General features: G+C 63.7%; 6 protein-coding genes across 10 annotated transcripts in view; 5 read left to right on the forward strand and 1 right to left on the reverse strand.

Annotated features, from left to right (window-relative positions):
• Nucleotides 1–11,141, forward strand: part of SIK3 (SIK family kinase 3) — a 70,966-nt gene extending 59,825 nt beyond the window's left edge. For all 4 annotated transcript variants that reach the window (XM_040084974.2, XM_040084976.2, XM_040084975.2 and 1 more), the window contains 10 exons: nucleotides 194–344; nucleotides 1,099–1,224; nucleotides 1,532–1,617; nucleotides 2,298–2,407; nucleotides 3,017–3,377; nucleotides 3,610–4,484; nucleotides 7,953–8,116; nucleotides 8,823–8,955; nucleotides 9,036–9,203; nucleotides 9,513–11,141. In XM_040084974.2, coding sequence (XP_039940908.1) covers nucleotides 194–344; nucleotides 1,099–1,224; nucleotides 1,532–1,617; nucleotides 2,298–2,407; nucleotides 3,017–3,377; nucleotides 3,610–4,484; nucleotides 7,953–8,116; nucleotides 8,823–8,955; nucleotides 9,036–9,193 — 2,164 coding nt within the window. In that variant the 3' untranslated portion in view covers nucleotides 9,194–9,203; nucleotides 9,513–11,141. The remainder of the gene's footprint in view (nucleotides 1–193; nucleotides 345–1,098; nucleotides 1,225–1,531; nucleotides 1,618–2,297; nucleotides 2,408–3,016; nucleotides 3,378–3,609; nucleotides 4,485–7,952; nucleotides 8,117–8,822; nucleotides 8,956–9,035; nucleotides 9,204–9,512) is intronic.
• A 1,088-nt stretch (nucleotides 11,142–12,229) lies between these two features.
• APOA1 (apolipoprotein A1) lies at nucleotides 12,230–14,116 on the forward strand. The gene is made up of 4 exons (XM_040084978.2): nucleotides 12,230–12,410; nucleotides 12,571–12,626; nucleotides 13,046–13,199; nucleotides 13,274–14,116. Exons 2-4 carry the CDS (start codon nucleotides 12,584–12,586, stop codon nucleotides 13,869–13,871), a joined length of 795 nt encoding a protein of 264 aa, XP_039940912.1. The 5' UTR covers nucleotides 12,230–12,410; nucleotides 12,571–12,583; the 3' UTR covers nucleotides 13,872–14,116.
• Nucleotides 14,117–14,481: 365 nt separating this feature from the next.
• Nucleotides 14,482–15,344, reverse strand: APOC3 (apolipoprotein C3). The gene is made up of 4 exons (XM_040085207.2): nucleotides 15,147–15,344; nucleotides 14,982–15,041; nucleotides 14,760–14,886; nucleotides 14,482–14,671 (listed from the first exon to the last, which is right to left on the reverse strand). Exons 2-4 carry the CDS (start codon nucleotides 15,037–15,039, stop codon nucleotides 14,575–14,577), a joined length of 282 nt encoding a protein of 93 aa, XP_039941141.1. The 5' UTR covers nucleotides 15,040–15,041; nucleotides 15,147–15,344; the 3' UTR covers nucleotides 14,482–14,574.
• A 1,272-nt stretch (nucleotides 15,345–16,616) lies between these two features.
• Nucleotides 16,617–17,959, forward strand: APOA4 (apolipoprotein A4). The gene is made up of 3 exons (XM_040085234.1): nucleotides 16,617–16,665; nucleotides 16,794–16,920; nucleotides 17,032–17,959. The coding sequence occupies exons 1-3, from the start codon at nucleotides 16,617–16,619 to the stop codon at nucleotides 17,957–17,959; spliced, it is 1,104 nt and encodes a 367-aa protein (XP_039941168.1).
• A 1,354-nt stretch (nucleotides 17,960–19,313) lies between these two features.
• On the forward strand, nucleotides 19,314–20,614 carry APOA5 (apolipoprotein A5). The gene is made up of 2 exons (XM_040085189.1): nucleotides 19,314–19,534; nucleotides 19,630–20,614. Exons 1-2 carry the CDS (start codon nucleotides 19,314–19,316, stop codon nucleotides 20,612–20,614), a joined length of 1,206 nt encoding a protein of 401 aa, XP_039941123.1.
• A 92-nt stretch (nucleotides 20,615–20,706) lies between these two features.
• Nucleotides 20,707–24,246, forward strand: ZPR1 (ZPR1 zinc finger). 2 transcript variants are annotated; one of them, XM_040085037.2, is made up of 14 exons: nucleotides 20,707–20,844; nucleotides 21,226–21,387; nucleotides 21,538–21,628; nucleotides 21,711–21,781; nucleotides 21,983–22,069; nucleotides 22,147–22,269; nucleotides 22,340–22,393; nucleotides 22,480–22,546; nucleotides 22,746–22,816; nucleotides 23,043–23,132; nucleotides 23,218–23,328; nucleotides 23,434–23,520; nucleotides 23,618–23,683; nucleotides 23,880–24,246. In XM_040085037.2, exons 1-14 carry the CDS (start codon nucleotides 20,719–20,721, stop codon nucleotides 24,012–24,014), a joined length of 1,341 nt encoding a protein of 446 aa, XP_039940971.1. In that variant the 5' UTR covers nucleotides 20,707–20,718; the 3' UTR covers nucleotides 24,015–24,246. The 2 variants fall into 2 exon arrangements, with proteins under 2 accessions (XP_039940971.1, XP_039940974.1); XM_040085040.1 differs by having other exon boundaries at nucleotides 20,715–20,844; nucleotides 21,252–21,387.
• Nucleotides 24,247–24,979: the final 733 nt, after the last annotated feature.

The raw sequence follows: 24,979 nt of genomic DNA on the forward strand, positions 1-24,979 counted from the left end.
GGCAAAGAAAGCTCATTGTGACAGGGAAGTGCTTGTGGTGCCTCGGGCACAGCTCGGTTCAGATGTGCCCATCCTGACTGCCCAGTGTGGAGCACCCCTGCAGCTGGGAGGCTGGTGGAGGTGGAATGTCTGCGCTGGAGTTTGTGTTCTGGCCGGTGTCACGTCACTGACCCCCTTCCTTCCCTGTGTTCAGCTCTATCTACAAGGACTCCAACACTCTGCACCTCCCCACCGAGCGCTTCTCGCCCGTCCGGCGCTTCTCCGACGGGGCTGCCAGCATCCAGGCTTTCAAAGCCCACCTGGAGAAGATGGGCAATAACAGCAGCATCAAACAGCTTCAGCAGGTGAGGGGGGGCTGGGGCTCCTCAAAACAGCCTCCACAAGGAATTCTTACTGCCTCAGTCTTGCTGCTTCAGGAAGCAAAGGAGGAGTCTTTACACGAAAGGCTGAGGGGCACAGTGGGGACTTTGCAGCTGAGGGCTTGTTCCTGCTCTCTGTGGCTGCAGCACACCCTGAGTGTCCTCTGGATGTGTGAGCTGTTCACCTGCAGTTGGGCACCTGGGGGGATTCCTGCCCCCCTCTTTTCTGGCGTCACCCATGGGTGTCCTGCCTGTCCCTGCAGGGCCCCACCAGCACTGTCAGACTGCGGCTCCCGCTCTCCCACATTTCCTGTGGCAGCAGTTTTGGGGCTGATCCAGGGTGTCCCAGGAAAGGGCAGCTCCTCGCCCCGGAGTTTGGAGTGTATTGTGGGATATTCCCAGCGTGCCAATGGCTGGAGCAGATTTGGGCCCCAGGACAGCCCTTTCCCCTTGCAGCACGGCACAGATGCGGTGCTCTCCTCACCTCGAGGTGTTGTTTCCAGAGCTTGCTGCCTGCATTAAGGGGACGCAGCGGTGCCAGCTCGGTGTCACGTGCACCCGTTGCTTTCCTGGCTTTTTGCCATGTCGCTGCATACCCGATTCTGTCAGGGGGAGCGAATTAGGCTTTTTTTGCCAGCTTTATCTCAGAGGGGTGGGCTGCAGAGCCTGGCACTCCACAGGCAGCAGGGTGCTGTGCACCAGGAGGGCATTTATGGGATTGGTGCTGGATTCTTTGCAGGAGTGTGAGCAGCTCCAGAAGATGTACGGTGGGCACATGGACGAGAGGACGCTGGAGAAGACGCAGCAGCAGCACATGTTGTACCAGCAGGAGCAGCACCATCAGATTCTTCATCAGCAGATTCAGGTAGTGCAGCCAGAGCTGCTGAAGGCTTAGCTCTGTTTTCCTGTGTTGCTGCAGACACAACTCGTGAGCAGGTCCCGGGGGGATTGAGGGAGGGGAGTTTGCTGGGCTTGCTGTAGCGGGAATGCTGAAGGATTTCAGCAGAGATGTTTGCACAGCTGCTGTGGTAGCTGTGGCAGCCAGGGCTGCAGTCAGGCACTGACATTCGGTGAATCTGGATATGTCCTGCTTCGCCCAGCGGTGTTTCTAAATTTACTGACTGAGACATTGACTGCAAACACTTCTTGTTTTCTTGTGGTGCTTGGTTCAGGACTGTATCCGGCCTCCCCAGCCATCTCCACCCTTGCAAGCTCCATGTGAAAACCAGCCAGCTCTGCTCACTCACCAGCTCCAGAGGTAAAGAAATGCCTTTAGGACAGCTCTGGGTTTTACTCTTCCTGAAGCCCAGGGATGAGCTGACACACTCAGGAGAGGCCAGGCTGAGTTGGAGGTTTATGGAGACAGAATGACACAGCCAGTTCACAGGTGAATGTGCCTGGTCCTTGGAGCTGGATTCTGTCTGAAGGACTTTAGAATCAGAGAATTCTGATTCGAAGGCACAGACCTGCTTTGAGTAGAGGATTGACAGTCCTGCCTTTTGAGTGGCTTGAAGCTGCCTCTTCAGCAGCCAGGCTCTCTCACGCTGCTCCCTTGGGTGTCTCACACCTTTCCAGGCCCTTGGTGAGCTCAGCCTCCTTGCCCTCAGCACCCTGACTTGTAGGTGAGGCAGGCTGAGTTGTGGGAAATGAGAGCAGGGTGTCTCACCAGGTGCAGTGAGTCAGGAGGTGAGCCTGCAGTGTCCTTGTCCCCAGATTTCTGTGGTAGCCACCAGGTCATGCTCACTCCCTGCGTGACTTGGACAAGTGAGGTGGCTCTCAGAAGAGAAGCCAAGCTGCGGAGACCTTGGGATGCCCAGCAAGGGCTTTATGGTGTTTATTCCGAACAAGACCCGCAGCGCTCGGCATCAGCTCTCACAGCTGAGACAGGATCCTGACGAGGAGCAGGCATGGTGAGAAGGTGCTTGTTTCCCTGCGTAGGTTACGGATCCAGCCATCCAGCCCGCCCCCGAACCACCCCAACAATCATCTCTTCAGGCAACCCAACAGCAGCCCACCCCCTGTGAGCAGCAGCGTGCTCCAGCCCCATGGTAAGCAGTTCTGGGAGCTGGGCAGGGCCCTGTGATCCCATCAAACCCTGAGGACGCAGCGTGGGGTTTGCCAGGGCTCCGTTCCCCCCCCGGCCCAGGCCCTGCACAGTTTGCTGATGATGTAAAAGATTCTCCATCTGGCAGCAAGGGCTGGTGTTACTGAGAGCTCGCGAGAAGCTGCCAGCTGGAATGTGCTGTCGGGTTTCTTGTCACAAGATCCTTACTTATCGCTCCCGGGGTGGGGAGGAAGGGCTGATACACTCAGGTTTATGCAAATCACTGTCAGCTCCGCAGAGTTTCTGTTTTGGTGCAAGGGGCTCTGGCTGTGACCTTTGCACGCTGGCACAGCATGACAGAGCACCCATACGGGCACGTACCGGGCTCCCAGCCTGGGCCAGAGTCATGGAGTGAATCACAGCATCATAGCCCGGTTTGGGCTGGAAGGGACCTTAAAGACCATCCCTTTCCAGCCCCCTGCTACGGGCAGGGACACCTTTCACTACACCTGGTCAATCCAAGCCCTGTCCAGCACTTGGAGAGTGGAGCAGATCTCGCTCCCAAGCCTCGCCCTGGGCTGGCAGGGGTGCTGAGCGTCTTTGTTCCTTGTAGGTGCTGCCTCCCAGTCCCAGTTCCAAGGGATGCCATCCCACAGCACCATCTTCCCGCAGTCGGGTAACTGTTCCCCTCCCCCGGCCATGGGGCTGACGTGCCTGGCCCTGCAGCAGCAGCAGTCGCAGCCCCAGCAGGTCACCATCCAAGTGCAGGAGCCCGGGGACATGGTCGGCAGCAGCCTCCTGCCCGGAGCCCCCGTGGGCGGGCAGGGCCTGGCGTCCCACGCACGGGGGATGTCCCTGAGCCCCAGCGCCAGCCAGATCCAGATGCAGCACCGCGCCAACCTGATGGCCTCCCTCAGCTACGGCCACCGGCAGCTGTCCAAGCAGCTCAGCGCCGACAGCGCCGAGTCGCACAGGTGAGAGCCCTCGCCGCCTGCTCCGGCTCAGGGCAGCGCTGCGCACGGCCGGGACCGGGAACGCCGGCGCGGGATGCGGTGTCCTTGCCGGTCTGCGCTGCGCTTGCTCCCTCCCCGTCCCTGGCAAGGAGCTGGTGAGCCAGGCCGGGGCTGGGGAAGCCCCTCCCGTGCGGGAGCAGCTCTGGCTCCCGCCGAGCAGTGCGGTCACTTGTCCTTCTCCTTGTCCTTGCAGTCTGAACGTGAACAGGTATCCCCCCGCCAACTACGACCAGGTGCACTTACACCCCCACCTGTTCCCGGAGCAGCCCCGCGTTTCCCCCAGCAACTACAGCCCGCCGGGAGGGGTCGGGTTCCCTGCAGCCCAGCAAGCTCTGAAGGTCCCGCAGCTTGACCCGTACCCCAGTTTCCCTCCGAACGCACATCAGCAGCAGCAGCACTACACGGCATCGGCACTACAGCAGGCACTGTTGTCCCCGACACCTCCCGACTACAGCCGACACCAGCAGGTACCGCACATCCTCCAGGGACTGCTTTCCCCCCGGCACTCGCTCACGGGGCACACGGACATGCGGCTGCCCCAGGCAGAATTTGCACAGCTCATCAAACGGCGGCAGCAGCAGCAGCAGCAGCAAGAATACCAAGAGTTGTTCAGGCATATGAGTCAAGGGGATGCTGGGAACATGGGCACCAGCATGGGACAGAACCTCTCGGAGCGCCAGTCGTTGTCTTTGCCTTATCAGAGTGCTGACACGTACCACCCCCAGAACAGCCCCCAACATCTCTTAAAAATCAGGGCGCAAGAATGTATCCAGCAGGTCCCTGCGTCCGTGCCACCGCCGCAGGGATACGGACACCAGCCAGCCCTGTTCCACTCGGAGAGCATGGAGGAGGACTGCGCCTGCGAGGGAAACAGGGACAGCTTTCCTGACAGTAAGAGTTCAAACACATTGACCAAAGGTTGCCACGAGACCCCTCTGCTTGTAAACGCAGGAGGGCACGGGGACCCCGAATCTGTGCTAGGAACTGCTAATCCCGCGCAGGAGTTGGGAACGCACCAGTACAGGCATCAGCCCACGCCTGGATTCAGGAATAAGGTGCCCAGCAGAGGTAAGGCTCCCTGCTGCCCATGCAGGCCAGGCGCCCGTCCGTGCCAGCCGCTCACCGTCCTGCCCAGGGCACCGTCCCAGCCGGCACACCAAGGGTTTCCTGACGTGTTTTGCATAGCGCAGAATTTCCGAGATTCTTTCTGGCTTTTGTGGCCTGAAGTAAATTGCAGGCACAGCCTCTGTAATAAACAGGGTTGAATAAGGAAGGAGCCCCATGGGCTGCTTCCCTTGGGAATTTGACCTGCTTCTGCAGGCAGGTAAAGACAGGGCCCAGCTTGCTGCCCTCTTTTCCAGGACGCTGCGTGGTGGCCACAGGTTTATTCTTGGTGGTGATGTTCCCCATCCCCTGTCAACATGGGATGGGAACAGCTCGGCTGCCAGCACACCCCAGCTGTAGCAGTGCAGCCATTTATTCCTGCTCTTAAGCACAGACCCTCAAGTCCAGGCACTGCTAAAGCTCGCACAGACACACACAGTAACAGTGTTGGTCAGTGCCCTGTGGCTCCAGCAGCCTTGCCCGCCTCTCTGGCACTTTGGGAAGCAGCAGCAGCAGCATGATTCTATCCCTGCTTGAACTGGGAAGGGTGGATTCTGGAGAGAGTGAGTTTCAGCTTGCCATTAGGGTCTGAAGACCTTTCCTGCTCCTTGGAAGCAGCTGCGCCTTTGCTCCTCGGTGGCTGCTTTGGCAGCGCTGGGCTGTCAGAGAATTCTTGCCTGAGCTGTAATCACAGGCTCCTCTGCAGGAAAAACACCCTCTGAGCCCCTTGCTAGGAGGGCTTTGAGGAGAGGCTGAGCAGGCAGATCAGTATTCCCTGCAGGACTCGGGGTTCTGGGCTGGAGCCACCAGCCTGCCCTTGGCACTGGGGGCCCTATTGCAGAGGAGCTGTGTCCAGGGCACAGGAGGCCCAGCTTTGTTCAGGGACACAGCACGGGTTTGTTGGGAAAGCAGCAGGCTGGAATAGGCTGGCTCGGAGGGCTGAGTGGGGCTGCCAAGCCCTGACCCCCCAGAGCGTGGGCGGGGGGCAGGGACGAGGCTGAGCTGTGCTGAAATCCTCCTAAACTCTGAATTCCCAACGTGTTTGCTCTCAGAGCTCCACTTCCCCGCCGTGCTCGGAGTGGGGGGAATGGCCCCAGGCTCAGTGGAGGTTGGAAGCTCTGGAGGGGCGTTTGGTACAAAATCCCGAGTCTGAATCTTGTCACTGCAGCCCGTTAGATGGACAGTGAGGTTTGGTGAAGTCAGAAGCCAAATCTCGGCCCCCGCACTGCTGATGCAAGGACTGGATACACAAAGGAGAAGGACTTTAGACTGCAAGGCCTTGTAAATGAGTAAAAGCAAATAAATGTTTACAAATAGGCTTGTGTCAAGCCCTTCTGACGGGGCTGTTTGTAGTAAACTATGTCCTGGGATGCAACTGCTTGTACCCTTTTCCTTATGGCCTCCATAACCCACTTGGACTCAGGCCTGCACTGCTTCGGGTCCAGGCAGAGTCACCTCAGAGCTTCCCAGGAGCCCTTACCTACAGCAAATCCTGCACCCCTGGTGTTTTGACCTACACCACATCCTGCATCGCTCAGTTTTCCCACTGTTACCCTACACCCCGGCTTTTCCCAGTCTTTTCCTTAGACTGTGTAATGAGGGTGCAGTTTGAGGGGTATCTCCTCTCCCCACCTCAGCTCCCCAGATGTGTTTTCCCTGGAGCAGAGCGTAACTTCCCAGTGGCTCGGGAGCGTCTGTGCTTCCAAGGGCGCGTGCTGACGCTGATCACAAAGCTCTGGGTGTCTGTGGAGCATCTGCCAGGGATGGCAGCCTGGAGAGCCATCCAGATCTGTCTGGGATGTCACTGAGCTGCCTGCGAGCGGCCCTGCTCCAGTTTTGCCCCACCGTAGCCGTCCCGGGGCTGGGAGCAGTGCCCATGGGAAACCTGCCTGGGCTCGGCGCGGAGGGAGCCGGGCTGGCGGCAGCGCCGTGCCAGCGTCACATGCCACGGTGACACAAAGGATGTGGGGATGAAAGGCTCTGCTCTGCGGGGCTGGGGCTGTGAGTTCAGGGCGTCTGTCCCTTGGTCCAAAGCAGCATCCCCAGAGGTGCAGTGCTGGCGTTGGGAAGCAGCTGGGTTTTTTTGGGTCCTGGCTCTTCCAGGCTCGGGGACTGGGGCTGTTTGTGGAGCTGAAGCAGCAGGCTGCTGGCCCCAACCACTGCTCCCACAGCTGGAGCAGCGTCCCAAGCAGTGTGTGGGTGGCACTGATCCGCTAACATCTGTTACCTCATGTTTTCCTTCTCTCTTTTCTGGGAAAGCTGACTGTTAACCGCACGTAACCCCACGGTTGTGCAAAGGCAGGGGGAGGCTGCATCCCTGACTGCCCTGGGACAGGGCTGCAGCAGGAATGCCACATTCCTGATGGAGGAAGGGCACGGGGAGCACTGTGGTGGCTGTGCTGTCCATGCTCACCAGCCTGTGAGCGGTGGGGGGACCGTGTGGGATGGGGTCTCACCTGAATTCTGCTAGATATGTGGACAGATTTTGGGACTGCCCCGTGCAGGGCCAGGAGTTGGATTTGGATGATCCTTGTGGGTCCAAGCGGGGATGTTCTAGGATTCTGAGATCTCTTCAGGGAGCAGTTTCATGGTAGTTGCAGAGCCAGCCGGGCCATGCGGTGTCCCAGCACAGCAGGACATCACTTCCCACCGGCCAGGGCCCTGGGAAAGCTCTGGCTCTGTGAGGGATGTCCCTGCAGCTGTGTCACCTCGGGGCAGCTCCCAGCGCTCGCAGCCGCGTCGGGCGTTTGTGCTCGGCGGGGTCCGCGCTCGGCGAGCTCGGCCCCGATGACAGGCTCCTCCATGGCTCAGGACATTATCCAAAACATCGTGTACTTGATGACGAGAGGCTTTGCCTGATAGGAATGTGGCCTTTGCCCTCAGTCACAAGAGCTTGCAGCGCAGATGGACTTTGCCAGGCAGAGCACCGGTGTGCTCCACAGCCAGATTGTGGGAGGGCAGGGAGAAGTCATCTGATAAAAGTGAAGATCCTGGCCAGCTCTTCCAGCAGGATTATGTTGCTTACAATTGCCAAGGGGCCCTGCTGGAACATCCCGTGTTGGAGGCTCCCCCAGCTCTTGTGTAACGGTGCGGGCAGGCTGGGGGTCGAGCTCAGGCTCGAGGGGAAGGCAGGAGTGGGAAAGGGTCTGGTTCCCGTGCTCCTGCTCAGTGCCTCCGGCTTTAGGCTGCTCCTGATGGAAGGCAGCTAGCATTGGGATCTTTTGGGATGTTAATGCTGGAGGGAGAAGCCTGTGTGAGTGCAGCTGGGGGCCGTGGTGCTGCACCACTCCAGCTGGAGCAGCCGGGCGTCCTGTCCTTGCTCTGCCAGCCGGAGCCTTCGTGTGTGGCATCACATCTCAGTTCTGCAGCGGCGCAGGGGCTGCAGGTTCCTTGCACTAACCTGTCCTTTTTCTGTCCTGTCTGGTTTTCAAGAGTCCATCGTAGGGAACTGCATGGACAGGAGCTCCCCCGGCCAAGCCATGCAGGTGCCTGACCACAACGGCCTGGGCTACCCCGTGCGCCCCTCCAACAGCGAGCACCCGCGGCCCCGCACCCTGCAGAGACATCACACCATCCAGAACAGCGATGATGCCTACGTAGGTGCCTTTGCCTCCCAGGGCCCTCCTCTGAAACACAGGGCTCTGCAGACACACCCGGCCCGGCTGTGGGTCCTGCAGGGCCGGGAAGGAGCCGGTCATGGTAGCCCAGCCCTCGCTGCTCTGTGCACTGTGGGGTTGGAGGTGCTGGGAGCTGTACTGCCCAAATCTTGGTGTGTGCTTTGCTCCAGCTCCCTTCTGCTGTACATGATGCTCCTGCTCCCTTCAGCTTCACTGGTGCCCAGTGACAGGATGAGAGGCAATGGCCAGAAACTAAAACAGAGCAAGTTCCACCTCAACATGAGGAAGAACTTTCCATGGAGGGTGGCAGAGCACTGGAACAGCTGCCCAGGCAGAGCCTGGAGTCTCCCTCCCTGGAGACATCCCAAAACCACCCAGATGTGTTTCTGTGTCACCTGCTCCAGGTGTCCCTGCCTTGGCAGGGGTTTGTGCTGGATGTTCTCCAGCTCTCCCATCCCACCCCAGCTATGCTGTGATTCTGTTAGTTCAGGGGGATTTGGGCCATTCAGTCCATCCTCCTGCTGAAGGGACAGGCTGCACCCAGGCTGTTCCTGATGCGGCTCTTGTCTTTCCAAACCCTCGCTGAAGGTTTGCGGAGGCTCCCTGGGCACCCTGTCCGTGGGCAGGTGGGAAACAGCAGGATCCTCTCCTGGGCTCCCCTGAGTGTCCCCTGCCGTCTCCGCAGGTGCAGTTGGATAACCTGCCCGGAATGAGTCTGATGGCAGGAAAAGCGCTCAGCTCTGCTCGGATGTCCGACGCCGTGCTCAGCCAGTCGTCGCTGATGGCCAGTCAGCAGCTGCGCGACAGGGACGGCGAGGGTGAGCGCTGGGGGCCGTGGGCAGCTCCTCGGGGAGCTGAGTCACGGCAAGGTGCCAAAGTCACCTCTTGGCCCTTTCAGAATGCGGGGAGAGCTTGGAAGGTCAAGAGCACGCGAGCCTGGGCGATGGCAGCCAGCACCTCAACACCTCCTGCTACCCCTCGACGTGCATCACGGACGTCCTGCTGAGCTACAAGCACCCAGAGGTGCCCTTTGGGATGGAGCAGGCGGGGGTGTAACCAGGAGGGAGTGAGTATCCCTGCATCCTCCTCTCGCCACACCGCGCCTCGGGCTGCCTCCGTGGCCTCACTTCCCTGCGTCGCCTTCCCTGCTCACTGCTCCGGTGCTGGGGTTGGGATCATCCACTCGGAGCTCCTGTGCTGAAGCTGTTTGCTGTCCCCCATTTGCCCAGGGACAGCGTCCCTCCTTCCAGGCTTGTGCTGTGCTCAGCCCCACTGCATGGCAGGGTCAGGAATGGCCTGGGAGTGCTGGAGGGCTCTGGGAGGAGATGTGCCATTCTCGTGTCCCCTAACAGCCCTCTCTCTCTCTCTTTTGCAGGGTTTGTGTACAGCTTTGAAATTAAAAGGTCCATTTTAAACCAACAGTATCTAGCAGCATTGCGCCAAATTGCCGTAGTATTTCTGACTAACTGGAATACCATGGCCCCTTTCCTCATCCTCACTTCATCCAGTGTGTCGTTCCTTTGGGTTCTTTAATTTCTGCCACACTTGCCCGTAACTCCAGCTACACCCAGAGCCCCGAGCCCGACACGGAGGATCGTCCTCGGCACCGGGGCTGCTCTGGGGGCTGGCCCTGCCCGGGGCCCCTCGCTGGGCTGAGCCTGCCCTGAGCGGGTCCCAGGGGACTGGAGCCGCTCCTGGATGGAGGCCACGCTCTCCTTGCGCTCTGTCCCGCTGCACCGGGGGCTCTGGGCCTGGCAGCGCTGGCGGGGGCTCTCCCCACCCCGGCGCAATCCACTTCTTGTCTCACCTCTGTCTGCTCTGTTCCCTCTCGTGTGTCGGGGTGCTGACAGGATCACCCCTGCCCTCCCTTCCCTTTTCTTTCCAAATCTGCCACGACTTGGGGTTTTTTTCTTTTCCTGGCTAATGTAGGGCAGACGGATTTTTCTTTCGTCGGATTTTTCGTTCCCTTCGCTTTTCCTCCTGATCACGTAGGAATTTTTGGTTGGTTTTTTTTTGTTTGTTTGTTTGTTTTTGGTTTTCTTTTTTTTTTTTTTTTTTGGTAAATGTTGTTTTATTATTATTGTTATTAATAAAAGGCAAAAGGAATTTCTGTTTGAGAGAAATTTTTAACTAGATTCTGTTCTATATGAATTGTGACTTGCACCTTTTATTCAAAGTATTTTATTTCTTTTAATGACATTGTACTTGTGACTGGTTTTCTCTCGTGCCAGTGGCGACAGTGGTAATTCTCCTTATACAGTCGGGACCTGCAGAGGTCTCTTCTTTGTCCCTTTTCCATCCTTTCCGTGGTGGATGGAGCGGGAGGCGCTCCCCGTTGGGGCTCACTGGTGTCACCCTTGCCTTTGGGACTTGACAAGCTCAGATCCTTCTTACTGACATTTTTTTCTGGAATACTTTTTAAAACGAAAGGAAACACCGACCCAGCCCTCCTGACTTTGCACAGAAGGAAGTGTGAAACCAGCACGGCAGAGGTGACTTTGCTGTCCTTACCCCGTGCCTCTTCCCGGCCTCCCCTTCTCCGGGAGAACAACGCTGGCGGCTCTGCGATCCCGAAAAGCAGGGAGCAGGGAAGCTCCACGGCCCGGCCGTGCGCGGCCCCTCACTCCAGCGGGAAGGGTGGGAAACGCTGAGAAGCCTTTTGCTCTGTCCCTTTGGTTCATTTTCCTTTTGTTTACATGACACTGTATCCTGGGAGAGTCGCCGGGCCCCCCCCAGCAGCAGCAGGGCCGCGTCACCGTGCCATCCGCAGTATCACACTTTTTTTATCATGGCTTTGTATTGTAGTAATCAATACGCGCAGTATATGTTGAATGTATATTAATATACTTTGCTATTATTTCTGTTTTTTGGAAATGTCAGAAGTATTTTTTTTTTTTCTTCCTCATTTATGTTGGACTAAAAACGAACAGGAAAAAAAAAAGTTTCAGTAAATCTTCAGTCCATTTTTTTGTGGGTCACTTGCAACTAGTCAATTAGTTGGACAGTGGGATCATAACAAATAAAACCATGATTATGATCTTCCCCGGGCTCTTGTTTGCCTTGTTGCTCAACGCCAGAGTTCAAGGGGCGGCGGCGGCTGTGTCCCCAGTCCATCCCTGGGGCTGTCACCTTCCCCCGGCTCCCGCGGCGCCCCCGGCTAGGTTTCCCAAAGCCCCCCCGGCCCTCGCAGCCCCGCTGCAGCCGGAGCCCGGCGGAGCCCCCTCGCCGTGCGGGTGTGGGGAGCGGCAGTGCCGCCCATCAGCCCCTGCCGGGCATCTGCTGCAGCGGGGCTTTTCCAGCTGCCGTGGAGCCTGCGAGGCGCGGGGAGCTGTGCCCGTGCCTCCAGCCCTGCGGCCCCCGGGCTGGCAGTACCCGCGCCGTGCCCTCCCTGTGCCCAGCGAGCTGCCACGGGCTGCGGCTGCAGGGAGCCGGTGCCACCCTGGAACAGGAGCATCGTTCCTCTGTAGCAGCTCCCCCTGGCACTGCCAGCCCTGCACACCCCCTGCAGCCCCGTCTGGGGACGTGGCCCCTCTGTCCCTGTCCCTTCTGTCCCTGTCCCCCCTGTCCCTGTCCCCTCTGTCCCTGTCCCTTCTGTCCCTGTCCTCCCTGTCCCTGTCCCCTCTGTCCCTGTCCTGCGTGCTCGATTCCTGTGCGTCCCTGGACTGGTGACGATGGGACAGGGAAGCACCTGGGGTTGAGAGGAGTTTTGGGGCGGCCGTGCCGGTTGCCGGGGCCTGCTCTGAGCTGAGCCTTCGCTTTGCCCAGCTCCCCCGGCGAGGGCTGGCGTGGGCGGGCAGGGGCACAGCTCCTCCGAGTTGGGGACACAGCGGGAAAAGGGGGTGACGTGAGCCCGGTGCCCGGTGAAGGACAGGGCACACACCCGCTGCCGAGGCGAGGGGTCCGGGTACGGCAGGCCAAATCCCTGCGGGAATAAACCTTGTCCCCGGGCCGGCGGCCAATCCCTGGGGGCTGCGAGGGGCCCCGGCGAGGCCGCGGGGCCAGCGGGAATCTGGGTCACCGGGAGCGTAAACAGCTCCTTGGCCGGCCAGGCGCGTCCCGCGGGGAGCTCCTGTTTGCTCGCCGCCCCTGCCAAGCCCGCGCTCCTCGGCGATGCTGCGCGATCCTTGAACCCTGCGCGCCACATCGCCCGCCGGGAGCGCGTTCCGGGGCCGCCGCGCTGGCTTATCTCCGCGGAACTGCCCCTCCGGCATAAATAGCGGCGGCGGAGCCCCGGCCGCTCAGACTGGACGAGCGGCTGCCGTAGAGAGAGCTGGTAAGAGCCCGGGCCGCTCCGCGGGACCCGCAGGGACAGACAGAGCGGTGCCGCCTGCCCGCCGCCCCGGCGGGACCCCTCGAGCCGGGCTGGGGCTCAGCCCCGCCGGGCTTGGCTTCGCCGGGGCTCCCCGCGCCCAACTCTCTTGCTCTGCCCGCAGGTCCAGCGCCAAGATGAGAGCCGTGGTGTTGACCCTCGCCCTGCTCTGCCTGACGGGTAGGTCCGGACGGGGCTGCGGCGGCTGCGGATGCCCGCGGGATGGAGCAGCACGGGCGGGATGGAGCAGCACGGGCGGGATGGAACAGCACGGGCGGGATGGAACAGCACGGGCGGGATGGAGCAGCACGGGCGGGATGGAGCGGCACAGCACGGGCGGGATGGAACAGCACAGCACGGGCGGGATGGAACAGCACAGCACGGGCGGGATGGAACAGCACAGCACGGGCGCGATGGAGCAGCACGGGCGGGACAGGGAGGCTGAGCCCGACGCGAGCGCTGCTGGAAGCCGCCGGTTTCCGAAGCGCTTTGCGAGTCGGGCTGCAGTCCCTGGTCCCCTCCCGAGCCGGGCAGGTCCCCGGCAGGGCTGGAGCCGTCCCCGGGCGGCGTGTCCTGAGCACAGCCGGCTCTCTCCGCAGGCACACAGGCCCGCTCCTTCTGGCAGCACGATGAGCCCCAGGCACCCCTGGATCGCCTCAAGGACATGCTCGATGTCTACCTGGAGACCGTGAAGGCCAGCGGCAAGGAAGCCATTGCCCAGTTCGAGGCCTCCACCGTGGGCAAACAGCTGGAGTAAGTGGGAGGTGCGTGGCGGGGGCTGGCGGGGGACCCCGGGCAGCGTGTGTGACCTCCCTCCCCTCCCGCAGCCTGAAGCTGGGCGAGAACCTCGACACGCTGGGTGCGGCCGCCGCCAAGCTGAGAGAGGATGTGGCTCCCTACTACAAAGAGGTGCGGGAGATGTGGCTGAAAGACACCGAGTCCCTGCGCAAGGAGCTGACCAAGGACCTGGAGGAGGTGAAGGAGAAGATCAAGCCCTTCCTGGACCAGTTCTCTGCCAAGTGGACGGAAGATCTGGAGCAGTACCGCCAGCGCCTGGCACCCCTCGCCCAGGAGCTGAAGGAGCTGAGCAAGCAGAAGGTGGAGCTGCTGCAGCAGAAGCTGACCCCGGTGGCCGAGGAGGCGCGGGACCGTCTGCGCGGGCACGTCGAGGAGCTGCGCAAGAACGTGGCCCCCTTCAGCGATGAGCTGCGGCAGAAGCTGAGCCAGAAGCTGGAGGAGATCCGGGAGAAGGGCATCCCCCAGGCCGCTGAATACCAGGCCAAGGTGGTGGAGCAGCTCAGCAACCTGCGCGAGAAGATGACGCCCCTGGTGCAGGACTTCAAGGAGCGCCTCACCCCCTACACCGAGACCCTCAAGGCCCGTTTCCTCACCTTGCTGGAGGAACTCCAGAAGACCGTGGCCTGAGGCGCCGGCCGGCGCGGCCAGGGACTGACCCCAGCCCCTCTCCGCAGCCGCCCCGGGTGCTCCCCGCCCTGCCCGGGTGCTTCTCCTCAGGGGGCTCTGGGGACAGGCTGCAGGAGCCCCGGGCCAGCCCAGGCCTAGGGTGTCCTCCCCGGAGACCCCTCCTCCCCTAGAATTCCCTCCCCAACCCGGCGTCGCTCTCAGCTTTGCCTCCCTTGTGACAAATAAACTTGACCTAAGTTATTGGAGCTCGCTCAGTCTTTGCAGTGGATGCTGGAGGGGGCCAGGGGTGCTCTGGGCTGGGGGTGCTGGGGACCCGGAGGTTGTGGGGAGTCAGGGAGCTGCTGAGGGGTGCCCTGGGCTCGCCCGGTACCGAGTCCAGCTCCGCCCGGGGTGCAGCCGCGCTCAGCCCCACACAGGGTGCTGGGGTACGGTGGCACTGAATTTGCAGGAGCTCGTGTGAGCAGCACCCGGCTCCTGCCCCCCCGGGCACCCCGACACGGCCGTGTGACATCGGGTGACAGACACCGCAGTGCTGGTGCCTGTCGCAGCCCTCCCTCTCCCCGCGGGTCACAGTCCTCCTCGCCACCCCCCCAGTGATGCCACCACAGCGTTCGTGTCAGCCCCGCTTTATTGAGCACCGCGACAGCAGGGGGGAGCCGGGGGGTCCCCAGCACCAGCAGTTCCCGGGCAGCCCCCAGCGAGGCTACGCGGTCGGAGTCTTCTTCCAGAGCTCCGCCAGCTTTTCCTTGAGCCACACCAGCCGCTGCTTCGCCAGCTCCGCGTTGTCCAACAGCCACTGCCTGCAGGGGGAAGGGAGGGATCAGCGCGGGGCGCTGGCACCGGGAACGGGGATAGGGACAGCGACAGGGCTGGCGGGGTTCGGGGCACCTGGCCTGCTGCGCCGCCTCCGACTCCCGCACCCTGCTGTAGGCGTCCTTGGCCATGGCCGAGGCTTTCTGGGCCAGCTCCTGCACCTTCTGCACCAGCGCCTTCTGCTCCTCGGGCGCGTCGGCCCCTGCAAGCACCAGCCTGGTGGGACTGGGGGCACGGGGCCCGCGGCTGTGCCCCCCCCGTGTCCCCCCTTCCCCCTGCGCAGCCCCCGGCCCTTACGTGCTCCCACCGCCAGGACGGCCGTGCAGGCGAGCAGGAACAGCAGCGACGCCTTCATGGCTGGGGAGAGAGCAGAGCGCAGGGTGTGGGGCGGCGGGGGGGGCGCGGGGGTCCCGACCCCGACCCCTTCCCAGCACGACCCTCACCAGGGATGTCCCCACTCACCTGTGCCGGGCTCTGTGGCGAGGGGGCAGCCCCGGCTCCCTCTTTATACCCTCCCCTGGGCCGCGCTGGGGGATTTGTGCAAAGGTCAGGGCAGGGCGCGGGGGGGCTGCAGGGGCGCTGCCTCCGGCCAGGAGTTGGGAAATCCCGCGGGGACGGAGCCTGCTGGGGCCCCGAGTGTCTGCGCGTGTGCGCGCACACCCGTGCGTGCGTGTGCGTGTGCACACGCGTGTGCGCAGCCAGCCCCGTGCCCGGGCGGGGGACAGCCTGGGCGCACACGGCACAAGGGTGACATCCAGCGGTCCTGTCCCCGGGCGCGACGCCCTCGGGCACCGCGAGGCTCTTCGGACCTTGCCGCTGCCATCCCCTGGCTGGTTCCTCTCCCTGCCCCTGCCCGCCGTGCCCTTTGCCCGCTGTGACACATCGCCGCTGCTCCGCTGCCCCCGGGGCGGGCTGGGCTGGGCCGGGGGCTGCCCCGAGCCCAGGAGTGTGCCGAGAGCCCGATGCCCACGGCCGGGGACACGCACGGGCCCCGGCTCCGTTGCCGGGTGCCGTGTGGCTGCAGCGCCCTGCAGTGTCCTGGCCCCTTCCTGTGCCGGGGCTTATTCCAGGAGCCTGGACTGAAGGCAATGCTGCCATCCTGCCTGTGCACAGCCTCGTGTCCCCCAGCTCCATCAAAGTGAGCCCGTGTCCTGCCCCGCTGCCCAGCCCAGGCATGGCACAGCCCCTGGCAGAGCTGGGAGGTCCCTGCAGCATCCCCAGAGCCCGTGTCCTGCCCCAGAACCACACATCCCACAGCCACACATCCCGTATCCACCCATCCCATTGCCACACATCCCGTATCCACCCACCCCACTGCCACACATCCACTGCCACACATCCTGTATCCACACATCCACTGCCACACATCCACTGCCACACATCCACTGCCACACATCCCAGGTTCTGAGCTGGAAGCACTGATGGAGCCATTGCTGCACCCACAGGGCACTGAGGTGTCCCCTCAGCCCCGGGTCCCTGTCCCCCAGAGGGGCTGGGTGTGTCCTGTGTCCCCCATCCCCTCTGTCCCTGTCACCCCACCGGGTGCTGGTGGGTGATGTCGGGGTTCTGGGTGATGTCGGGGTTCTGGGTGATGTCGGGGCTCCGGGTGATGTCAGGGCTCCGGGTGATGTCAGGGCTCTGGGTGATGTCAGGCCTGCGCACATCAGGCACTTCCACGTTGTGCCCGGCTAAAGTCCAAGCCCTTGGTGTGTCACAGCCCGCGTGGAAGCCGCAGGAGCGCCCAGGCTGCATAAATAGTGCAGGGAGCTGCCGGCTCCAGGCACCGCGGCAGTGGCAGCACAGGTGAGCAGCTGCAGGGGCTGGAGGGAGCCAGGGTCTCCACGGCCTCTGGCAGGGGATTGGGAGGCTGCCGGTCCCTGGGGCTTCCTTCACCTCCGCTCTGCGCTCCCACAGGAGTCCCCAGCGCTCAGGATGGCGCCCAAGGCGGCCGCCCTTGTCCTGGTTCTCCTTGCGATCTCAGGTGAGGTGGAGCGAGGGGCCCTGGCGCCAGCAGGGCACTGCCCCGGGGCAGTGATGGGAATGTCGCTGATGTCCCCTGGGGAACGGGAACGGGGACTGCTTGAGCGCTGACCCCAGCACCCCCTGCAGGGTCACGGGCCGATGTGAACCCTGATGAGGTGGCCAGCGTGATCTGGAAGTACTTCACGGAGCTGGGCAGCAATGCCAAGGACACGGTGGACCAGCTGCAGCAGACCGAGATCAGCAAGCAGCTCAAGTGAGCCGAGCCGCAGCGCCGGGGGGAGCGGGGGGCTCGGGGGGCTCGGGGGGAGCCGGGCAGGGCCCGGGGCTGTGGGAACACGGGCCCTGACGTGTCCCCTCTCCTCAGCACCCTGCTGAAGAGCAACCTGCAGAGCGTCAGCGCCTACGCCGAGGACCTGCAGGAGCGGCTGGTGCCCTTTGCCACCGAGCTGCAGGCGCGGCTGGCGCAGGACTCCCAGCGCCTGAAGGAGCAGATCCAGCGGGAGATGCGGGAGCTGCAGGCCAAGCTGGCGCCCTACGCCGACGACGTTCACCAGCAGATCAGCACCAACATCCGCCAGCTGCAGGCCAAGATGAGCCCCTACGCCGAGGAGCTGCGCTCCCAGGTGGACCGCAGCGCCGGGGAGCTGCAGCGGGCGCTGGAGCCCTACGCGACCGAGCTGCGGGAGCGCCTGCGGGACAACACCCAGAACATCCAGGCCTCGCTCAGCCCCTACGCCGACCGCCTGCAGCAGCAGATCGACGGCGGCGTGGAGAGCCTGAAGGAGCGGCTGTCGCCCATGGCGGATGAGCTGAAGGCGCAGGTGGAGCAGAGCGTGGCCGAGCTGCGGCGCGGCCTCAGCCCCTACGCCCAGGAGGTGCAGGACGGCCTCAACCGGCAGCTGGAGAGCCTGACCGCGCAGATGGAGCGGGCGGCCGAGGAGATGCGCGCCCGCCTGGCCGCCAGCTCCGAGGAGCTGCGCGCCCAGCTGAGCCCGCTGGCCACGGAGCTGCGGGAGGCGGCCGGGGGAGACGCCGAGAGCCTCCGGCAGCGCCTGGCGCCCCTGGCACAGCAGCTGGAGCAGCGCGTGGGGCAGACGCTGGACGCCTTCCGGCAGCAGGCGGCTCCCTTCGGGGAGACCTTCGGGAAGCAGCTGGTGCAGCGGCTGGAGGAGATGCGCGGCAAGCTGGACTCGGGCACTGCCGGCGTGGAGGATCACCTGGAGCTGCTGGAGAAGGAGGTGCGGGAGAAGGTGGCCGCTTTCCTCAGCACCGTCGCACCCCCGGAGAATTAAGCCGCCCAGGCCGGCCATCCACACACATTCCGAGCATTCCCGGCCACTTCCAGTGGCAGAAATAAATCTCCTTGACATGCACGTGCTGGTCCGTGTCCTTCCTTCCCGCAGCATCCCGCTGTTCTGCCCTGGGCTGGGAAACCCGGGGCACGCTCGGAGCGGGGAGCGTCACCCCGAATTTGGGCCCTGGGGCACCAGGGAGAGGGAGCAGAGGCGGGGTAGGTGGCTGGGAGGTCTCTGCGGTGGCAGCCAGATGAGCCCAGGGCCGGGGCCTCGCTGTCACCTCCTCACAGCCGGGGACACCCAGGGGGCTGCAGAGGGGCAGAGCCCCGGGATGCGGCCAAACATCGCCGCTGTGGTGGGGCAGCAGCGGCCACGAGGGACCTGCGGGGGTGACGGACACCTGAGCCACAGCGCAGCGGGGCTCGGACAAGGGAGAACGGGGCCTGGGCGCTCTGCTGGCCGGAGCCCGGGCTGGAACGGACGGGACGGGGCGAAGCACGCCCGGCCAGCGCTGCCGGGAGCGATCCCACGTGTCGGCCCGGGCGGGGGAACCGCGCGGACTTTGGTGCCGGAGCGGCGCTGGCGACTGCTCGGCGTTTCACCCCGGCAGCGCCGGACTTCGCCCCCACCCCAGCGTGCCCGGGTGTATTCCCGGTAAAATCCAGCGTGCAAAGGAACGGACTCGAGCACGCCGGGCCGGGCGCCCCGCGGGAGCGCAGCCGCGGAAGGGGAAGGTTCGCTCCCGAGCCGCGCATCCCAGCCCTGCCCGCACAGCCGGAGCCCGGCTCGCCCTCCCGCACCCATCCCGGCGCTCCAGGCTCCCTTTTCGTCCTGACAGGAGCTGCAGCCGCTGTCCCCGTCCCCATGCCGCCCCGGCAGCTCCATGCAGCATTCCCTGCGGGATGCAGAGCCCGGGGGGCAGCGGCGGTCAGGTGGCCGCCCCCCAGGTCACCTCCCCGGAACGTGCCCGGACCTCCACGTTGTGTTTACACGGAGTGAGGTCCAAAAAGCCTTCCCGTCCCAAAGCCGCCTTATCGCCCGCTCCTCGGCCGCCCCCCGGGCCCATATAAGGGCGGCCAGCGGCCGCCTCCGGGCCGGAGGGACGCGGGAGGCGACCCGAGGCAGGTGAGGGGCGGGGGGCTTTGAGTCTGTGCGGCCAGAGGAGCTGGGTGTGACTCCAGGTGCACCACAGCGGGGCTGCGGGGGACTCGCGCTGTTTCGGGGTCCCCCAGGCGTTTTTAGGGGAGCCCCGGCTGTCAGACGGTCCCGGGAGCGAGGTCCTGGGGGGATGTGCAGCAGGGGCACCCCGTGAGCACTGGGACTCCTCTCGGCTCTCTCCTGCAGCCGCACCATGCTGCTGAAGGCTGCGCTGCTCCTCTCCGTCCTGGCCATGCGCCCCAGGGGCTCGGGGGGCTCAGGGGGCAGCAGGGCTGGCTGGGCAGCGGCACAAGCCCCGCTCCCACCCGCAGCAGCCCCGGCCAGGCCGGCGCAGAGCGGCCTCTGGGAGTACCCGAGCCAGCTGACGGGGGACAAGGACAGCCGGGAGCACGGCAAGCTGGGCAAGGACCTCACGTGAGTGCGGGGACACGGGGGAAGGGGTGAGCGGCTTTTATTAGGGGCACGGAGGGGTTGCATCACTGGGGGGTGTCGGTGACGCTGTCGTGCAGGAACCTGAAGGACAGCATCCAGGATGGGGTCAGCTACGTGGGGCACTTCCTGGAGAAGCTGTCGCCCCTCAGCAGGGGCCCGCAGCCCCGGCTGTACGAGGACTCGGCCGGCCTGCGCAAGGCCATCCGCAGGGAGCTGGACGGGCTGCGGCTGTGGCTGTCCCCGTACGTGGACGAGGCGCACCAGCAGGTCGGGAAGCAGCTGGACGAGCTCCGGCAGCAGCTGCGGCCGTTCACGGAGGAGCTCCTGGACCAGGTGTCCCTACGGGCCCGGGAGCTCCGGCGGCACCTGATGCCCAGCCGGGAGGTGACGGCGCAGCTCCTGGACGGCGCCGAGGAGCTGCAGCGCTTCATGGCTCACTACAGCGACAAGATCGCCTTCCACACGGACCAGGTGAAGGACATCTTCCACCCGTACGCGGACCGGCTGCTGACCGAGATCCGCCGCAACGTGGAGGAGCTGCACCGCAGCGTGGCCCCGCACGCCCGCGCCAGCCCCGAGCAGCTCAACCAGCACATCCAGGAGCTGTCGGCCAAGCTGACCCGCAACGCGCGGGACCTGCACCAGCGGATCCAGAAGAATCTGGAGCAGCTGAAGGAGAAGCTGAGCCTGTACCCCGGCAGCCTCGGGGGGCCCGCGCCGGCCCCGGGCCGCTCCCGGGAGGCGCTGGCGAAGGAGGTGCAGCGGCGCGTGGAGGAGTTCCGGCAGGACGCGTACGCCCAGATCCGCGCCTTCACGCGGGCGCTGGACCAGGAGACGGAGGAGATGCGGCTGAAGCTCAGCGCCCGCCCGGACCCGCCCGAGGAGCCGCTGGACGCGCCGCCGCCGCCCCTGGAGGACCTGCGCGCCCGGCTGGACGCGCTGTGGCGGGACCTGGCGCTGAGCCTGAGCGAGCGGGGCGGGGAGGGTGCCGGGGAGGGTGCCGGGGAGGGTGCCGGGGAGGGCCCGGGCGGGGCGGCGGGGCCGGGGCTGCGCCGGGGCTGAACGCAAATAAAGGCGCCGCCATCGCGGCCCGCGGGTCACATGACCCGCCCGAGGCACGCGCTCGCGCGTCATCGCGCCGCGCCGTCACGTGACGCGCCGCCAGCATGTCGGCGCTGGGGGCCATGGAGGCGGCGGGGCGCGGGGAGTCCCTGTTCCGGCCCCTCAGCGCCGAGGACGGCGAGCAGCAGCCGGCGGAGATCGAGTCCCTGTGCATGAATTGCTTCCGCAACGTGAGGGATCGCGGGGCGCCGGCGGGGAGAGCAGGACAGGGGCGCGCGGGGGTCAGAGAGGGGCTGCAGGGGGGTGAGGGGCGCGCTGTGGGTCGGGTCAGGGCACAGGGCTCTCCAGTGGTCGTGGGGAGGAGCGGGCAGGGGTCGCTGGGGGTTACAGAGCTCTGGGGGCGATGGGGGATAGGAGCGAGGAAGGACCCACCGAGGGCCACAGCTGGTCTCGGAGCAGGGGGCACTGGTGGGGTCGGGAGGGCGTTTCCAGGAGCTCGTAGGGGTGAGAGCGGGTCTGGGGGCAGGGACCTGCCCGTGCCGGAGGCGCTGTCAGGGCCCTGGGCCATCGCCCCCACGACTCGGGTTCCCACGAGCCCCTCGCTGCCGCAGGGAGTGACGCGGCTCCTGCTCACCAGGATCCCCTTCTTCAAAGAGATCATCGTCAGCTCCTTCTCCTGCGACAGCTGCTCCTGGTCCAACACGGAGATCCAGTCAGCGGGCAGGATCCAGGAGCAGGGCGTGCGCTACACCCTGGCCGTCACCTCCCGCCAGGTGGGCAGGGCCTCCCCGCTCTGCTCCAGGCCCCAAATCCGCTCATTCCCAAGGGAAAGGGGGCTGGGGCCAACACCTCTCTGCGATCCCAGTGCGTGGGAGCCCTGGATCTCTCGGGGATCCTCAGGCTGCTCCTGGCTCTGTGTGCAGGACATGAACAGGGAGGTGGTGAAGACCGACTGTGCCTCAGCTCGAATTCCAGAGCTGGACTTTGAGATCCCTGCCTTCAGCCAGAAGGGAGGTGGGTAGATGGGAGCGGTTCCTGGGGGGATTCCTGGGATGTGTTAATGGTGCCATCAGCTCGGTGTCCGTCCCTTGCGCAGTGCTCACCACCATCGAGGGGATCATTGACAGAGCTGTGGCAGGCCTGGAGCAGGACCAGCCCGCCCGCAGGGTAAGGGGCTGCAAGGGGGAGGCTCCTCGGGGGTGGAAAACACTTGGGATGTCCCCCAGGGCAGCTGGGGAATGCGCCAGAGCTCTGCTTTGTGCCCTGGTCACCTTTGTCAGCAGCTCTGGGCTGCCCCTGCAGCAGCTGGATCCCATCTTGGGGGTCTGTTCCATTTTAAAGGATTCTGTATTCCTTGTCCTTTTCCAGGCGACAGACAAAGAGGTGGCAAGGAAAATAGACGAGTTCGTTGGTAAACTGAGGCAGCTGAAGGAAGTCCACTCCCCCTTCACCTTTGTGAGTGCTCACAGAAGGGCAGCCCTGGCTGGATGTGGGGCTGCAGGACAGCTCCCTCAGGCCCCCTTGTCCCGCAGATCCTGGATGATCCCTCTGGGAACAGCTTTGTGGAGAACCCCCACGCGCCACAGAGGGATGAGGCCCTCGTGGTCACCCGCTACAGGAGGAGCCCGCAGCAGTGTGCCCTGCTGGGACTGGAGGTGACTGGACCGGCCCCTGACCCCCTGGGAGCCCCAAACCAGGGAACAGGGGTTCACGCTTCCCTTGCAGGGAGAGGAGGTGGACGCGAAGCCGCCGGACGCTGCCGAGGACCTGCGGGACGAGGTGGGTGGTGCTGCAGAGCTGAGGGACGCTCAGGACAGCTCTCCTGGGCTGCTTGGGACGTTGTGGCCGCCCTTTCGCTCCCCCAGGTGCTGCAGTTCAACACCAACTGCCCCGAGTGCAACGCCCCGGCCAGCACCAACATGAAGTTAGTGCGTATCCTTCGGGGCCTGCCATGGGGATGAGGGGCACTGCGTGGCCCTGGGCTCTCCCTGCTGCACCACAGGCCTCAATCACTTCTCTGAGCTGGGGCCTCTTGGGGTGCAGAGCTGTCTCAGGGCTGCTCACAGCTCCCGGTGGGGTCCTGCCACCCCTGGGCTGCTGCTTGGATGTTTCCCTTGACTCGGTGCTCCAGAAATCCCACACTTTAAGGAGGTGATTATCATGGCCACCAACTGCGACTCCTGTGGGCACAGGACCAATGAGGTGAGCTGGAAGGAGAGCAGGGAGAGCTCTTCTGTGCCTTTGTCCCTGAGCTCCGCTTCCCAGTGGGGCTGTTGGGAGGGAAACTGGACGGGGGCATTGTCAGGAGGGGCTTTATGCTGTGTGCTGAGGCCGCTGTGCCGGGTTTGGAGTGCTGGGATGAGACCTGTTAAAGCCTGGGGCCGTGACCTGAGTGTGGATTGTGGAGCTCACTGCCAGCTGTTCCCAGGTGAAGTCTGGAGGAGCCATCGAACCGCAAGGCACCAGGATCACCCTCCGGATTACGGACCCTTCCGACATGAGCCGGGATATCCTGAAGGTGCAGTGCCCCGGGATACCTGCCCTGTCCTCCGTGGGGGCCTGGCCCTCCCTCCGTGGGTCTCACGGGGTGCTCACCCTTGCAGTCAGAGACGTGCAGCGTGGAGATCCCCGAGCTGGAGTTCGAGCTGGGCATGGGAGCGCTGGGGGGGAAGTTCACCACGCTGGAGGGGCTGCTGAAGGACATCCGGGACCTGGTGAGTGGCCCTGGGGCAGCCCGGGGGGCTCAGCCCGCTCGCTGTCCCTCTCAGCGCTGGCTGGGGGCTCTGGCTGCCTCACAGCTGCCTCACCTGCCCTTGCAGGTGGAGAAGAACCCCTTCACTCTGGGAGACAGCTCCACGCCCAGCAGGACAGGGAAGCTGCAGGAGTTCATTGGGAAGCTGCAGGACGTGAGTTTACTCTGGATTTCCCGTGCTCTGCACTGGTGCCAGAAGCGCTGAAGCATTAGGAAGAGCCTTAATGGCTGCACGTGCTCTGTTCCTGCAGATCATAGAGGGGAAGGCCCAGGCTCACTTCATCATGGATGACCCTGCAGGCAACAGTTACCTCCAGGTACGGCCCTGGGCCCTCCGCTGGGCTCCCTGAGCAGTCTGGGGGAGTTTATTTCCCTGGCACGTGTTGGGAGTGGGGTTCCCGTTGGAGCTCTGGGCGTGAGCAGCTGCTGGAGCCCCTGCTGGGTGCTTGGCTGGGATGGTGCCCGGGGCTGTGGGCAGAGGGGAGTGCAGCAGTTTTCCCCCCGTCCCCACAGAACGTGTACGCCCCCGAAGAGGACCCGGAGCTGAGCGTGCAGCGCTATGAGCGCACCTTTGAGCAGAACGAAGAGCTGGGCCTGAACGACATGAAAACAGAGGGCTACGAGCCAGAGGTGGCCTCGGAGCGGTAGCGGGGGCAACCCAGCCCTCCCAGCCTGCTTCCCGAACCGCTCCAGGGACCAGCACTTGTGTGGGGCCAGGACTCTGCTCCCCTTCCTGGGCACAGGGGAGCGGTTCCAGCGCGAAAGCAGCGGGGCTGGGCCTGGGGCCTCCCCGCGGGGAGCTGACATGTGAGGTGCTGGTGTGTTGGGGCACGGGGGTGGCAGTGGAGGCGACTCCTCAATAAAGCTGATTGCTAAAAGATGGATTTGTGTGCTCTGTTCCTGCTCTATTCATAACCCCGGGGGCTGTGTGGCAATGCCCACAGCCCCACCCTCGGCTTTTATGGTATTTACATACGTGTGGCCACACGCACAGCCCCACCCTCCGCTCCTTTCATGGTATTTACATACATGTGGCCATGCCCACAGCCCCACTCTCCACTGCTTTAATGGTATTTACACACATGTGGCCGTGCCCACAGCCCCACTCTCCACTGCTTTAATGGTATTTACACACATGTGGCCGTGCCCACAGCCCCACTCTCCACTGCTTAAATGGTATTTACACACACGTGGCCGTGCCCACAGCCCCCCTCTCCACCGCTTTTATGGTATTTACACACATGTGGCCGTGCCCACAGCCCCACTCTCCACTGTTTTAATGGTATTTACACACATGTGACCATGCCCACAGCCCCCCTCTCCACTGCTTTAATGGTATTTACACACATGTGGCCGTGCCCACAGCCCCCCTCTCCACTGCTTTAATGGTATTTACACACATGTGGCCGTGCCCACAGCCCCCCTCTCCACTGCTTTAATGGTATTTACACACATGTGACCATGCCCACAGCCCCCCTCTCCACTGCTTTAATGGTATTTACACACATGTGACCATGCCCACAGCCCCCCTCTCCACTGCTTTTATGGTATTTACACACACGTGGCCGTGCCCCCACCCACAGCCCCCCTCTCCACTGCTTTTATGGTATTCA

This window comes from Hirundo rustica, chromosome 23 (assembly GCF_015227805.2).
Source record: "Hirundo rustica isolate bHirRus1 chromosome 23, bHirRus1.pri.v3, whole genome shotgun sequence".
Taxonomy (NCBI): Eukaryota; Metazoa; Chordata; class Aves; order Passeriformes; family Hirundinidae; genus Hirundo; species Hirundo rustica.

Bases quoted from the DNA above. Each gene is read 5' to 3' on its own strand.
- APOA5 (XM_040085189.1), top strand. From the start codon at position 19,314: ATGCTGCTGAAGGCTGCGCTGCTCCTCTCCGTCCTGGCCATGCGCCCC. The intron at 19,535-19,629 runs GTGAGTGCGGGG...GCTGTCGTGCAG, and splicing joins AAGCTGGGCAAGGACCTCAC to GAACCTGAAGGACAGCATCC.
- APOA4 (XM_040085234.1), top strand. From the start codon at position 16,617: ATGGCGCCCAAGGCGGCCGCCCTTGTCCTGGTTCTCCTTGCGATCTCA. The intron at 16,666-16,793 runs GTGAGGTGGAGC...CACCCCCTGCAG, and splicing joins GGTTCTCCTTGCGATCTCAG to GGTCACGGGCCGATGTGAAC. The intron at 16,921-17,031 runs GTGAGCCGAGCC...CCCTCTCCTCAG, and splicing joins GAGATCAGCAAGCAGCTCAA to CACCCTGCTGAAGAGCAACC.
- APOA1 (XM_040084978.2), top strand. From the start codon at position 12,584: ATGAGAGCCGTGGTGTTGACCCTCGCCCTGCTCTGCCTGACGG. The intron at 12,627-13,045 runs GTAGGTCCGGAC...CTCTCTCCGCAG, and splicing joins CGCCCTGCTCTGCCTGACGG to GCACACAGGCCCGCTCCTTC. The intron at 13,200-13,273 runs GTAAGTGGGAGG...CCCCTCCCGCAG, and splicing joins ACCGTGGGCAAACAGCTGGA to CCTGAAGCTGGGCGAGAACC.
- ZPR1 (XM_040085037.2), top strand. From the start codon at position 20,719: ATGTCGGCGCTGGGGGCCATGGAGGCGGCGGGGCGCGGGGAGTCCCTG. The intron at 21,629-21,710 runs GTGGGTAGATGG...TCCCTTGCGCAG, and splicing joins TGCCTTCAGCCAGAAGGGAG to TGCTCACCACCATCGAGGGG. The intron at 22,270-22,339 runs GTGACTGGACCG...CTTCCCTTGCAG, and splicing joins GTGCCCTGCTGGGACTGGAG to GGAGAGGAGGTGGACGCGAA.
- APOC3 (XM_040085207.2), bottom strand. From the start codon at position 15,039: ATGAAGGCGTCGCTGCTGTTCCTGCTCGCCTGCACGGCCGTCCTGGCG. The intron at 14,887-14,981 runs GTAAGGGCCGGG...TGGTGCTTGCAG, and splicing joins CGTCCTGGCGGTGGGAGCAC to GGGCCGACGCGCCCGAGGAG. The intron at 14,672-14,759 runs GTGCCCCGAACC...TTCCCCCTGCAG, and splicing joins GAGGCGGCGCAGCAGGCCAG to GCAGTGGCTGTTGGACAACG.